Source organism: Oncorhynchus nerka, linkage group LG5 (genome assembly GCF_034236695.1).
Source record: "Oncorhynchus nerka isolate Pitt River linkage group LG5, Oner_Uvic_2.0, whole genome shotgun sequence".
Taxonomy (NCBI): Eukaryota; Metazoa; Chordata; class Actinopteri; order Salmoniformes; family Salmonidae; genus Oncorhynchus; species Oncorhynchus nerka.
The window spans coordinates 23079090-23092825 of NC_088400.1; the positions used below are offsets into that span (position 1 = coordinate 23079090).

Sequence of the window (13736 nt, forward strand, 5' to 3'; positions counted from 1 at the left end):
AACCTATGGGGGCGCTATTTCATTATTGGCTAAAAAAAACGTGCCCGTTTTAAGCTCAATATTTTGTCACAAAAAGATGCTCGACTATGCATATAATTGACAGCTTTGGAAAGAAAACACTCTGACGTTTCCAAAACTGCAAAGATATTATCTGTGAGTGCCACAGAACTGATGCTACAGGCGAAACCAAGATGAAACTTCAAACAGGAAATGAGCAGAATTTTTGAGGCTCTGTTTTCCATTGTCTCCTTATATGGCTGTGAATGTGCCCTGAATGAGCCTACACTTTCTGCCGTTTGCCCAAGGTGTCTGCAGCATTGTGACGTATTTGTAGGCATATCATTGGAAGATTGGCCATAAGAGACTACATTTACCAGGTGTCCGCCCGGTGTCCTTTGTCTAAATTGGTGCGTAATCTTCAGCTGCAGGCATTTTCCCATGGGATTCAGAGGAGAAAGCACACTTCCACGAACGATATATCATCGAAGAGATATGTGAAAAACACCTTGAGGATTGATTCTAAACAACGTTTGCCATATTTCAGTCGATATTATGGAGTTAATTTGGAAAAAAGTTTGGCGTTTTGATGACTGAATTTTCGGGTTTTTTTGGTAGCCAAACGTGATGTACCAAATGGAGCGATTTCTCCTATACAAAGAATCTTTTTGGACAAACTGAACATTTGCTATCTAACTGAGAGTCTCCTCATTGAAAACATCCGAAGTTCTTCAAAGGTAAATGATTTTATTTGAATGCTTTTCTTGTTTTTGTGAAAATGTTGCCTGCTGAATGCTAACGCTAAATGCTACGCTAGCTATCAATACTGTTACACAAATGCTTGTTTTGCTATAGTTGAGAAGCATATTTTGAAAATCTGAGATGACAGTGTTGTTAACAAAAGGCTAAGCTTGAGAGCTAGCAGATTTATTTCATTTCATTTGCGATTTTCATGAATAGTTAACGTTGTGTTATGCTAATGAGCTTGCGAATAGAATTACACTCCTGGATACAGGTTTTTTTCGTAGCTAAACGTGATGAACAAAAGGAACGATTTCTCCTAAACAAATAATCTTTCAGGAAAAACTGAACATTTGCTATCTAACTGAGAGTCTCCTCATTGAAAACATCCGAAGTTCTTCAAAGGTAAATGATTTTATTTGAATGCTTTTCTGGTTTTTGTGAAAATGTTGCCTGCTGAATGCTAACGCTAAATGCTACGCTAGCTATCAATACTGTTACACAAATGCTTGTTTTGCTATGGTTGAGAAGCATATTTTGAAAATCTGAGATGACAGTGTTGTTAACAAAAGGCTAAGCTTGAGAGCTAGCAGATTTATTTCATTTCATTTGCGATTTTCATGAATAGTTAACGTTGCGTTATGGTAATGGGCTTGAGGCTGTAGTCACGATCCCGGATCCGGGATGGCTCGACGCAAGAAGTTAAGAGTGGGTGGCAAGGAATAAGTTAGCCCTAAATATTTCTAAAACTGAAAGCATTGTATTTAGAACAAAACACTCACTACAACCTAAACCTCAACTAAATCTTGTAATAAAAAATGTGGAAATTGAGCAAGTTGAGATGACTAAACTGCTTGGAGTAACACTAGATTGTAAACTGTCATGGTCAAAACATATTGATGCAGTAGTAGCTAAAATGGGGAGAAGTCTGTCTATAATAAAGAGATGCTCTGCCTTCTTAACAACACTATCAACAAGGCAGGTCCTACAGGCCTTAGTATTGTCGCACCTTGACTACTGTTCAGTCGTGTGGTCAAGTGCCACAAAAAAGGACTTAGGAAAATTGCAATGGGCTCAGAACAGGGCAGCACGGCTGGCCCTTGGATATACAGAGAGCTAATATTAATAATATGCATGTCAATCTCTCCTGGCTGAAAATGGAGGAGAGATTAACTTCATCACTACTTTTATTTATGAGAGGTATTGACATGTTGAATGCACCGAGCTGTCTGTCTAATCTACTGGCACACAGCTTGGACACCCATGCATACCCCACAAGACATGCCACAAGAGGTCTCTTCACAGTCCCCAAGTCCATAACAGACTATGGGAGGCACACAGTACTACATAGAGCCATGACTATATGGAACTCTATTCCACATCAAGTAACTGACGAAATCATTCAAATTGTATTTAAAAAACAGATAAAAAAAAACACTTTATGGAACAGCGGGGACTGTGAAGCAACACAAACATTGGCACAGACACATGCATACACACACACACACGATAACATACGCACTATACATACACATGGATTCAGTACAGTAGATATGTGGTAGTGGTGGAGTAGGGGCCAGAGGGCACACAGTGTGTTGTGAAATCTGTGAATGTATTGTATAACATTTTGTAACGGCTTCTAGAGGTAGTGGGTGGAGGAGTCAGGCGCAGAGAGCAGGGTAGTTCAAAATGTGGATCTTTTATTTCCAAAAAAAACAGAGAGACGGTCACGCCACACACACAAGGGCGCATAAACACCCAGTCCAACAAACAGGACGAAACTGTTCGGAAAAATGGAATCCACAAAATATTCACACACCATAAACAGAAAAACAAGCCCACACAAAAGCCGACGGGCCTATCGGGTTTAAATAGCCCACAACCAAAACCTAAACACGAAACAGGTGCAACTAATTAGAAGCAACTAAATGAAACAGAAAAGTGAATCGGTGGCAACTAGTAGCCCGGCGACGACGACCGCCGAGCGCCGGCCGAACAGGAAGAGGCACCATCTTCGGCGGGATTCGTGACAGTACCCCCCCTGACGCACGGCTCCCGCAGCGCGCCGACCCCGGCCTCGAGGGCGAACCGGAGGGTGAGGTGCAGGGCGATCCGGGTGGAGGCGGTGGAAGTCCTTCAAGAGGGAAAATGTCCCCCACCGGTACCCAGCACCTCTCCTCCGGACCGTACCCCTCCCATTCCACGAGGTACTGCAGGCCCCTCACCCGGCGTCTCGAGTCCAGAATAGCTCGTACCGTGTACGCCGGGGACCCCTCGATGTCCAGAGGGGGCGGAGGGACCTCCGGCACCTCACCTTCTTGTAGGGGACCAGCTACCACCGGCCTGAGGAGAGACACATGAAACGACGGGTTAATGCGATAGTAAGAGGGAAGTTGTAATCTATAACACACCTCGTTTATCCTCCTCAGGACTTTAAATGGCCCCACACACTGCGGCCCCAGCTTCCGGCAGGGCAGGCGGAGGGGCAGGTTTCGGGTCGAGAGCCAGACCCTGTCCCCTGGTGCGAACACAGGGGCCTCACTGCAGTGGTGGTCAGCGCTCTTCTTCTGCCGTCCACCAGCCTGCTTGAGAGCGTCCTGGACTGCCCGCCAGGTCTCCCTAGAGCGCTGTACCCACTCCTCCACCGCAGGAGCTTCGGTCTGACTCTGATGCCACGGAGCCAGGACCGGCTGGTAGCCCAGCACGCATTAGAATGGCGACATGTTCGTGGAGGAGTGACGGAGTGAGTTCTGGGCCAACTCCGCCTACCCACTTTCTCGCCCATTCTCCTGGCCGGTCCTGGCAATACGACCGCAGAAACCTACCCACTTCCTGGCTCACTCTCTCCACCTGCCCATTACTCTCGGGGTGATAACCAGAGGTCAGGCTGACCGAGACCCTCAGACGCTCCATAAACGCCCTCCAAACACGGGACGTGAACTGGGAACCTTGATCAGATACGATGTCCTCCGGCACCCCGTAGTGCCGGAAGACGTGGGTAAATAGAGCCTCCGCAGTCTGTAGGGCCGTAGGGAGACCAGGCAATGGGAGGAGACGGCAGGACTTAGAGAACCGATCCACAACAACCAGAATGGTAGTGTTCCCCTGAGATGGGGGAAGATCAGTAAGAAAGTCCACCGATACATTACATTACATTTAAGTCATTTAGCAGACGCTCTTATCCAGAGCGACTTACAAATTGGTGCATTCACCTTATGACATCCAGTGGAACAGCCACTTTACAATAGTGCATCTAAATCTTTTAAGGGGGGGTGAGAAGGATTACTTTATCCTATCCTAGGTATTCCTTAAAGAGGTGGGGTTTCAGGTGTCTCCGGAAGGTGGTGATTGACTCCGCTGTCCTGGCGTCGTGAGGGAGTTTGTTCCACCATTGGGGGGCCAGAGCAGCGAACAGTTTTGACTGGGCTGAGCGGGAACTGTACTTCCTCAGTGGTAGAGAGGCGAGCAGGCCAGAGGTGGATGAACGCAGTGCCCTTGTTTGGGTGTAGGGCCTGATCAGAGCCTGGAGGTACTGAGGTGCCGTTCCCCTATATGTTGTGTATTGACATGGGCACCCCCCTAAATATTAAACAAATTAATTATGGTGATAGTTGTTACTGTAACTGTACACACACAACTCTAACCTCACCTTTGACTCCTCCTGAGGATGTAGCTAATGTAGCTAAACTAATTGCAGCATATCCCATTTATAGAGAATATACAGCAAATTCAAAAATCCTCAATCCGCTCAATGTCTTGAGGGGGTCTGCTTGCTTGGCCACTGATCAGTCATAAAGCCCTATTTATTGGCAAGAAGACACGGACTCCTAGAGGCAATCGACAATTTTGCAGTTTAAAAAGACGTTTTCAACTCTCCAGCTTTCAAGACTCCAGAGGAATGAAAAAGCGTTCTCCTTAGTCTGTATCTGGGAATCTCCTAGTTAGACAAATACACTGCCATAGCTTTTACAAACGTATAATTACTGTGTAAAACGAGAAAAATTGCTTATACTGATAGGCAAGCTATCACAAAATGTGTTGCTAACCATAACAGCCCATGTCAATAACGTTAACAACAACAACAGCTAACGACGTTATTAACTTATCTAGCTAGAAAAAAATGTGCTACTTTTCTCGTGAGTTAATTTCTCCGTTGGGCTAAGTAATCGGTGAGGTTAACAGGTTGCTCGACCGACAGCATTCCCTCCCACGGACTTAAAAAAAAAAAAATCTGAATCCATGCATGGGGTTTACAAAATAATTTGTCAAAAATGACTGAATGTGGCCTCGTCATCCATCTCCATAGAAACGATGTTACACCATTATCCTAAGCCCTAAAATGTGGCCAGTGAATAAATAGTACGTTTTTATTATATTTGAGACATGGAACATAATGTCCACTATAGTTTTAAAATACATGTAAAAAAAAATCTGTTACTGGTAGAAAGCTTGATAATTCGACATTTCTAGAATTTAGCCTACTAACCTTCCTCACCACACAGCCCATCGCCTCAGGTGAACATTGAACCCAATGACCAAACACCGATAGATGAGACCAGGGCCATTGTGGAACCAGGAGGGGCTGTAACTTCCCTCTAGGCAGGTGCCTAGGAGCCTTACTCTGGGCGCACACCGAACAGGAGGAGACATAGAGCCTCACATCCTTGGCTAAGGTGGGCCTCCAGTATTTCCCCCTAAGACCCTGCAATGTCCTCGCAATCTCAGGATGACCTGAAGAAGGTAGTGTGTGAGCCCACCGAATCAATTGATCACGGACACCAAGCGGCACGTACCTGAGACCGGTCGGACACTGTGAAGGCGCAGGTTCCAATCGCCCGCTTGATGTCCGCGTCCACCTCCCATACCACCGGAACCACCAGCCTAGAAGCTGGAAGGATGGGAGTAGGATCGATGGACCGGTTCTCAGTGTCATAGAGACGGGACAGCGCGTCGGCCTTAGTGTTGAGGGAACCTGGTCTATAAGAGATCGTAAATCTAAATCGGGTAAAGAACATGGCCCACCTAGCCTGACGCGGATTCAGTCTCCTCGCCGCCCGGATATACTCCAGATTGCGGTGGTCAGTCCAGGTGAGGAAAGGGTGCTTAGCCCCGTCAAGCCAGTGTCTCCACACCTTCAGGGCTTTTACCATAGCTAGCAACTCCCGGTCCCCCACATCATAGTTCCGCTCCGCCGGACCCAGCTTCTTAGAAAAGAAAGCGCAGGGAAGAAGCTTCGGTGGCGAGCCCGAGTGCTGTGACAGCACGGCTCCAACCCCAGCCTCGGACGCATCCACTTCCACTATGAACGCTAACGAAGGGTCTGGATGAGCCAACACGGGCGCGTCAGTAAACAGCGCCTTCAACTGGTTGAAAGCTCCATCTGCCTCGGCCGACCACCATAAACGCACCGGCCCCCCCTTCGGCAGTGAGGTAATAGGTGCCGCCACTTGGCCAAAACCCTGGATAAACCTCCGGTAGTAATAGGCAAACCTTAAAAACCGCAGCACCTCATTTACCATGGTCGGACTCGGCCAATTACGCACGGCGTTAACAGGGTCACACTCCATCACCACCCCCGAGGTGGAAATGCGATAATCCAGGAAGGAAACGGCTCGTTTGGAGAACACACATTTCTCAGCCTTGACGTATAGGTCATGCTCCAGCAGTCGCCGAAGTACCTTGCGTACTAGGGAGACATGCGCATGTGGCAGAATAGATCAAGATGTCATCAATGTATACCACCACACCCTGCTCGTGCAGGTCCCTGAGAATCTCATCTACAAAGGATTGAAAGACGGCTGGAGCATTCTTTAACCCATACGGCATGACGAGGTACTCATAGTGGCCACCAGATTATACGTGCTCCTGAGGGGTCCAGTTTTGTGAAAAAACAAGCTCCATGGAATAATTCCACTGCCGTAGCGATGAGAGGTAACGGATAACTAAATCCCACTGTGATCGAAAATAGACCTCGATAATCAATGCACGAACGCAGTCCTCCCTCCTTTTTTTCACAAAAAAGAAACTCGAGGAGACGGGTAACATGGAGGGCCAAATGTACCCCTGTCTCAGAGATTCCGTGACATATGTCTCCAAAGCCAACGTCTCCTCCTGTGACAATGGGTACACGTGACTCCTGGGAAGTGCAGCGTTCTCCTGGAGGTTTATAACGCAATCCCCCCGTCGATGGGGTAATTTAGTCGCCTTTGGCGAAAGCCAAATCGGCATATTCTGGGGAAATGCGCACAGTGGTCTGGTCTGGACTCTCTACCGACGTGGCACCGATGGAAACTCCTATACACCTACTTAAACACTCCTCTGCCCACCCCTGAAGAGCCCCATGTCTCCAGTAAATGAGGGGATTGGGAATAGCCAGCCAGGGAATCCCCAACGCCACTGGAAACGCAGGTGAATCAATAAGGTAGAAACTGATCCGCTCCCTATGATCCCCCTGCGTTACCATGTCCAGCGAAATCGTGGCCTTCCTGACCAGCCCTGACCCTAACGGTCGGCTATCTAAGGAGTGCACGGGGAAAGGTGGGTCTATCTGCACCAACGGAATCCCCAACTTACGGGCGAGTCCGCGATCCATAAAACTCCCAGCTGCGCCTGAATCGACTAGCGCCTTCTGCTGGAGAGAGGGAAAAAACGCAGGGAAAAAATAAATAAAAACATGTGACCAACAGGGAGCTCTGGGTGAGTTTGGTGCCTACTCACCTGGGGTGGCCGAGAAGTGTTCCGCCTGCCATCTCAACTCCCAGACGGACTCCGAAGTGTGTCCTCTCTGGCCGCAGTAGGTGCAGGAGGAGCCTCCTCCCCCGGTCCCCCTAGATGCAGCTCCTCCCAACTCCATCGGAGTTGGAGCGGGAGGTGGAACTGACAGGACCCCCTCTGAATGCCCGCGGGCAGCTAGCAGGTTGTCCAGTCGGATCGACATGTCTATAAGCTCGTCGAGGGAGAGTGTGGTGTCCCGACAAACTAGCTCCCTGCGGACGTCCTCCCGGAGGCTGCATCGGTAGTGGTCCCTCAGGGCCCTGTCATTCCACCCCGCACCAGCAGCCAAGGTCCAGAACTCCAAGGCGAAGTCTTGCGCGCTCCTCGTCTCCTGTCTGAGGTGAAACGGCTTCTAGAGGTAGTGGGTGGAGGAGTCAGGCGCAGAGAGCAGGGTAGTTCAAAGATATGGATCTTTTATTTCCAAAAAACAGAGAGACGGTCACGCCACACACACAAGGGCGCATAAAGACCCAGTCCAACAAACAGGACGAAACTGTTCGGAAAAATGGAATCCACAAAATATTCACACACCATAAACAGAAAAACAAGCCCACACAAAAAGTTCCGTTCCTGTCCGTAGAAACATGTCAAAAGATGTATGGAATCAATCTAGGATGTTTTTAACATAAAACGTCAATAATGTTCCAACCGGAGAATTCCATTGTCTTCAGAAATGCGATGGAACAGAGCTCCCTCTCATGTGAACGTGCATGGTCAGAGCATGGTCAGCTCATGGCAGACCTTACTCATTCCCTTCTCATTCGGTCCCACTTCACAGTAGAATTTGTGGAGTGGTAGAAAAACTAGTTTTAATGACTCCAACCTAAGTGTATGTAAACTGTATATACACACCTCTTTTGAAAGGCCCCAGAGTCTGCAACACCACTAAGCAATGGGCACCACCAAGCAAGCGGCCCCATGAAGACCAAGAATCTCTCCAAACAGGTCAGGGACAAAGTTGTGGAGAAGTACAGATCAGGGTTGGGTTAGAAAAAAACATCCAAAACTTCAAACATCCCACGGAGCACCATTAAATCCATTATTAAAGCATTGAAAGAATATGGCACCACAACAAACCTGCCAAGAGAGGGCCGCCCACCAAAATTCATAGACCAGGCAAGGAGGGCATTAATCAGAGAGGCCACAAAGAGACCAAAGATAACCCTGAAGGAGCTGCACTCCACAGATCTGGGCTTTACGGAAGAGTGGCCATTGCTTAAAGAAAAAAAATAAGCAAATACGTTTGGTGTTCACCAAAAGGCATGTGGGAGACTCCCCAAACATATGTAAGAAGGTACTCTGGTCAGATGAGACTAAAATGTAGCATTTTGGCCATCAAGGAAAATGGTATGTCTGGCGCCAACCCAACACCTCTCATCATCCGAGAACACCATCCCCACAGTGAAGCATGGTGGTGGCAGCATCATGCTGTGGGAATGTTTTTCATCGGCAGGGACTGGGAAACTGGTCAGAATTGAAGGAATGATGGATGGCGCTAAATACAGGAAAATCTTAAGGCAAACCTGTTTCAGTCTTCCAGAGATTTGGACGGAGGTTCACCTTCCAGCAGGACAATGACCCTAAGCATACTGCTAAAGCAGCACTCGAGTGGTTTAAGGGAAAACATTTAAATGACTTGGAATGGCCTAGTCAAGGCCCAGACCTCAATCCAATTGAGAATCTGTGGTATGACTTAAAGATTGCTGTACACCAGCGGAACCCATCCAACTTGAAGGAGTTGGAGCAGTTTTGCCTTGAAGAATGGGCAAAAATCCCAGTGGCTGAATGTGCCAAGCTTATAGAGGCATACCCCAAGAGACTTGCAGCTGTAATTTCTGCAAAAGGTGGATCAACATCTTTGGGGTTGAATAGTTACGCATGCTCAGGTACTCTGTTTTTTTGTTTTACTTCTTGTTTGTTTCACAATAAAAAATATTTTGCATCTTCAAAGTGTTAATAGGCATGTTGTGTAAATCAAATGATACAAACCAGGTTGTAAGGCAACAAAATAGTAAAAATGCCTAGGGGGGTGAATACTTTCGCAAGCCACTGTACTTAAGAATATCAATAAGAAGAAGAGACATGCATGGGCCAAGAAACACGAGCAATGGGCATTAGGCCGGTGGAAATCTGTCAGATGATGAGTCCAAATTTGAGATTTTTGGTTCCAACCGCTGTGTCTTTGTGAGACGCAGAGTAGGTGAACGGATGAACTCTGCATGTGTGGTTCCCACCGTGAAGCATGGAGGTGTGATGGTGCTTTGCTGGTGACACTGTCAATTAATTATGTATAATTCAAGTAGCCTATCAGAAGCTTCTAAAGCCATAACATCATTTTCTGGAACCTTATCACAGCCATATACACTGCTAGGAGGTTGGTGGCACCTTAAAAGGGAAGGATGGTGTCGTGGTAATGGCTGGAGCGGAATGGTATAGAATATATCAAACATATGGTTTCCATGTATTTGATGCCATTCCATTTGCTCCGTTCCAGCTATTATTATTAGCCTGAGTAGCCTCCACTGCATACTACTAAAAGCATGGCCTGAAGCTTATCACAAGCAATGGGCCTGGTTAAGGAGTGGTCGATGGCCTTCCTGGGGAGCAATGGGCCTGGCTAAGAAAGTATTATAATAGTTCCAAAAGCAGAGCTGGGCTCCTGCTCAGTATGGCCAGGGGATATGCTTGGTCATCCCAGACTCACTCACACAATGGGATTAGCAAAGGCCACTGACCAGCAGAACAAGGTCTCCAATGAAATAACATGACTTGGAATTACTAAGTACTTCTGATGTACAAGAGTTATCAACAGCATGGAGATTGTAACCTCAAGGGTCAAATTAACAATTTAGCCATTTTAGTAGACACTGTTATCAAGAGCGACTTACAGTAGTGAGTGCATATATTTTCATACTTTTCTGTCATGGTCCCCCTTGGGAATCGAACACACAACCCTGATGTTGCAAGCATCATGCACTACCAACTGAGCCACACCTGACATTTCCTGGTTAAATAGAGTTCAACAAAAATAAAATAGGAATATTCCAGCAACAATTCACAGAATTGGGTAGAATTTTGTATAAATATACACTACCGTTCAAAAGTTTGGGGTCACTTAGAAATGTCCTTGTTTTTGAAAGAAAAGCCCATTTTTTGTCCATTAAAATAACATCAAATTCATCAGAAATATAGTGTAGATGTTGTAAATGACTATTGAAGCTGGAAATGGCTGATTTTTAATGGAATATCTACATAGGTGTACAGAGGCCCATTATCAGCAACCATCACTCCTGTGTTCCAATGGCACGTTGTTTTAGCTAATCCAAGTTTATAATTTTAAAAGGTTAATTGATCATTAGAAAACCCTTTTGCAATTATATTAGCACAGCTGAAAACTGTTGTTCTGAATAAAGAAGCAATAAAACTTGCCTTCTTTAGACTAGCTAAGTATGTGGAGCATCATCATTTGTGGTTCGATTACAGGCTCAAAAGGGCCAGAAATAAAACACTTTCTTCTGAAACTCGTCAGTCTATTCTTGTTCTGGGAAATGAAGGCTATTCCATGCGAGACATTGCCAACAAACTGAAGATCTCGTACAACGCTGTGTAGTACTCCCTTCACAGAACAGCGCAAACTGGCCCTAACCAGTATAGAAAGAGGAGTGGGAGGCCCCGGTGCACAACTGAGCAAGAGGACAAGTCCATTAGAGTGTCTAGTTTGATAAACAGACGCCTCACAAGTCCTCAACTGACAGCTTCATTAAATAGTACCAGTCTCAATGTCAACAGCGAAGAGGCGACTCCGGGATGATGGCCTTCTAGGCAGAGTTGCAAAGAAAAAGCCATATCTCAGACTGGCCAATAAGAAGAAAAGATTAAGATGGGCAAAAGAACACAGGCAATGGCCAGAGGAACTCTGCCTAGAAGGCCAGCATCCCGGAGTCGCCTCTTCACTGTTGACGTTGAGACAGTGTATTTATATACACTGCTCAAAAAAATAAAGGGAACACTAAATAACTTTTTGGATTTGGAGTCACACTCAAAATTAAAGTGGAAAACCACACTACAGGCTGATCCAACTTTGATGTAATGTCCTTAAAACAAGTCAAAATGAGGCTCAGTAGTGTGTGTGGCCTCCACGTGCCTGTATGACCTCCCTACAACGCCTGGGCATGCTCCTGATGAGGTGGCGGGTGGTCTCCTGAGGGATCTCCTCCCAGACCTGGACTAAAGCATCCGCCAACTCCTGGACAGTCTGTGGTGCAACGTGGATGGAGCGAGACATGATGTCCCAGATGTGCTCAATTGGATTCAGGTCTGGGGAACGGGCGGGCCAGTCCATAGCATCAATGCCTTCCTCTTGCAGGAACTGCTGACACACTCCAGCCACATGAGGTCTAGCATTGTCTTGCATTAGGAGGAACCCAGGGCCAACCGAACCCGGATATGGTCTCACAAGGGGTCTGAGGATCTCATCTCGGTACCTAATGGCAGTCAGGCTACCTCTGGCGAGCACATGGAGGGCTGTGCGGCTCCCCAAAGAAATGCCACCCCACACCATGACTGACCCACCGCCAAACCGGTCATGCTGGAGGATGTTGCAGGCAGCAGAATGTTCTCCACGGCGTATCCAGACTGTCACATCTGGCACATGTGCTCAGTGTGAACCTGCTTTCATCTGGGAAGAGCACAGGGCGCCAGTGGCGAATTGAATTTGCCAATCTTGGTGTTCTCTGGCAAATGCCAAACGTCCTGCACGGTGTTGAGCTGTAAGCACAACCCCCACCTGTGGACGTCGAGTCCTCATACCACCCTCATGGAGTCTGTTTCTGACCGTTTGAGCAGACACATGCACATTTGTGGCCTGCTGGAGGTCATTTTGCAGGGCTCTGGCAGTGCTCCTCCTGCTCCTCCTTGCACAAAGGCGGAGGTAGCAGTCCTGCTGCTGGGTTGTTGCCCTCCTACGGCCTCCTCCACGTCTCCTGATGTACTGGCCTGTTTCCTGGTAGCGCCTCCATGCTCTGGACACTACGCTGACAGACACAGCAAACCTTCTTGCCACAGCTCGCATTGATGTGCCATCCTGGATGAGCTGCACTACCTGAGCCACTTGTGTGGGTTGTAGACTCCATCTAATGCTACCACTAGAGTGCAAGCACCGCCAGCATTCAAAAGTGACCAAAACATCAGCCAGGAAGCATAGTAACTGAGAAGTGGTCTGTGGTTGTCACCTGCAGAACCACTCCTTTATTGGGGGTGTCTTGCTAATTGCCTATAATTTCCACCTGCTGTCTATTCCATTTGCACAACAGCATGTGAAATTTATTGTCAATCAGTGTTGCTTCCTAAGTGGACAGTTTGATTTCACAGAAGTGTGATTGACTTGGAGTTACATTGTGTTGTTTAAGTGTTCCCTTTATTTTTTTGAGCAGTATATATATATATATATATATATATATATATATATATATATATATATGAGAGAGAGAATGTAAAAATATGCATGGCCTGTTGTTTTGAGAGATATGTCAAGACTCACATGGTTTTCTTTGCAGTAGTATGACAACGTGGGAAATCGACCTCGGCTTCGGAATTTGGAACTCCCAACAATGACTGGGAGGGTGGCTGATTTTGGCACATACAGCTCAGCAGGATAAGTGTCACTCACCTGTTGGAAAATGACAAAAAAAATCACCATTCATGCAGTGATACGGTTTGTACATAGTCAAAATACTATCTAGGTAAGAGATGGGCAACTTTGATGGGGATGGGGGCCACAAAACATCTGAACTCATCACGAGGGGCCGCAGTTGCTCGTGGGTGCAAACAGAGCCGTCCCTAACCTTTTGGTAAGCAAAATTTAGTGTGACAGCAATTGGATGACATAGCACACAAAAAACAGGGACCCGTTTTGGCTCGTGAGCACCACTTTGAAAACTACTGACTGAAATTATACAAAAGTTTGAGAGTGCATCTTTAATATGATATCTGAGTGAGAGTGACTTACAAAATCAATGTGGACTACCCGGTCCGTAAATCTACCATGATTACTACAAGTTTCGATAGCTGGCTAAACTAACTTATCAATCTAACAAATACTAACTGACCTGAGCTAATTGAGTGACTGTCAGTGACTGACATAAGAAGACAAACATTTTTGATGCACAACCAAATTTTGAAATTTCACCTTGTGTATTCTACTATTCTAACTCTCAAAAGTAAGT

The 13736-nt window shown here is 46.6% G+C and overlaps 1 protein-coding gene across 2 annotated transcripts in view; it reads right to left on the minus strand.

The window, feature by feature from the left end:
- mtmr7a (myotubularin related protein 7a) overlaps positions 1–13736 on the minus strand; it is a 36250-nt gene that overhangs the window by 14420 nt on the left and 8094 nt on the right. For both annotated transcript variants that reach the window (XM_029659385.2, XM_029659386.2), the window contains exon 5: positions 13052–13180. In XM_029659385.2, the coding sequence (XP_029515245.1) occupies positions 13052–13180 (129 nt within the window). The remainder of the gene's footprint in view (positions 1–13051; positions 13181–13736) is intronic.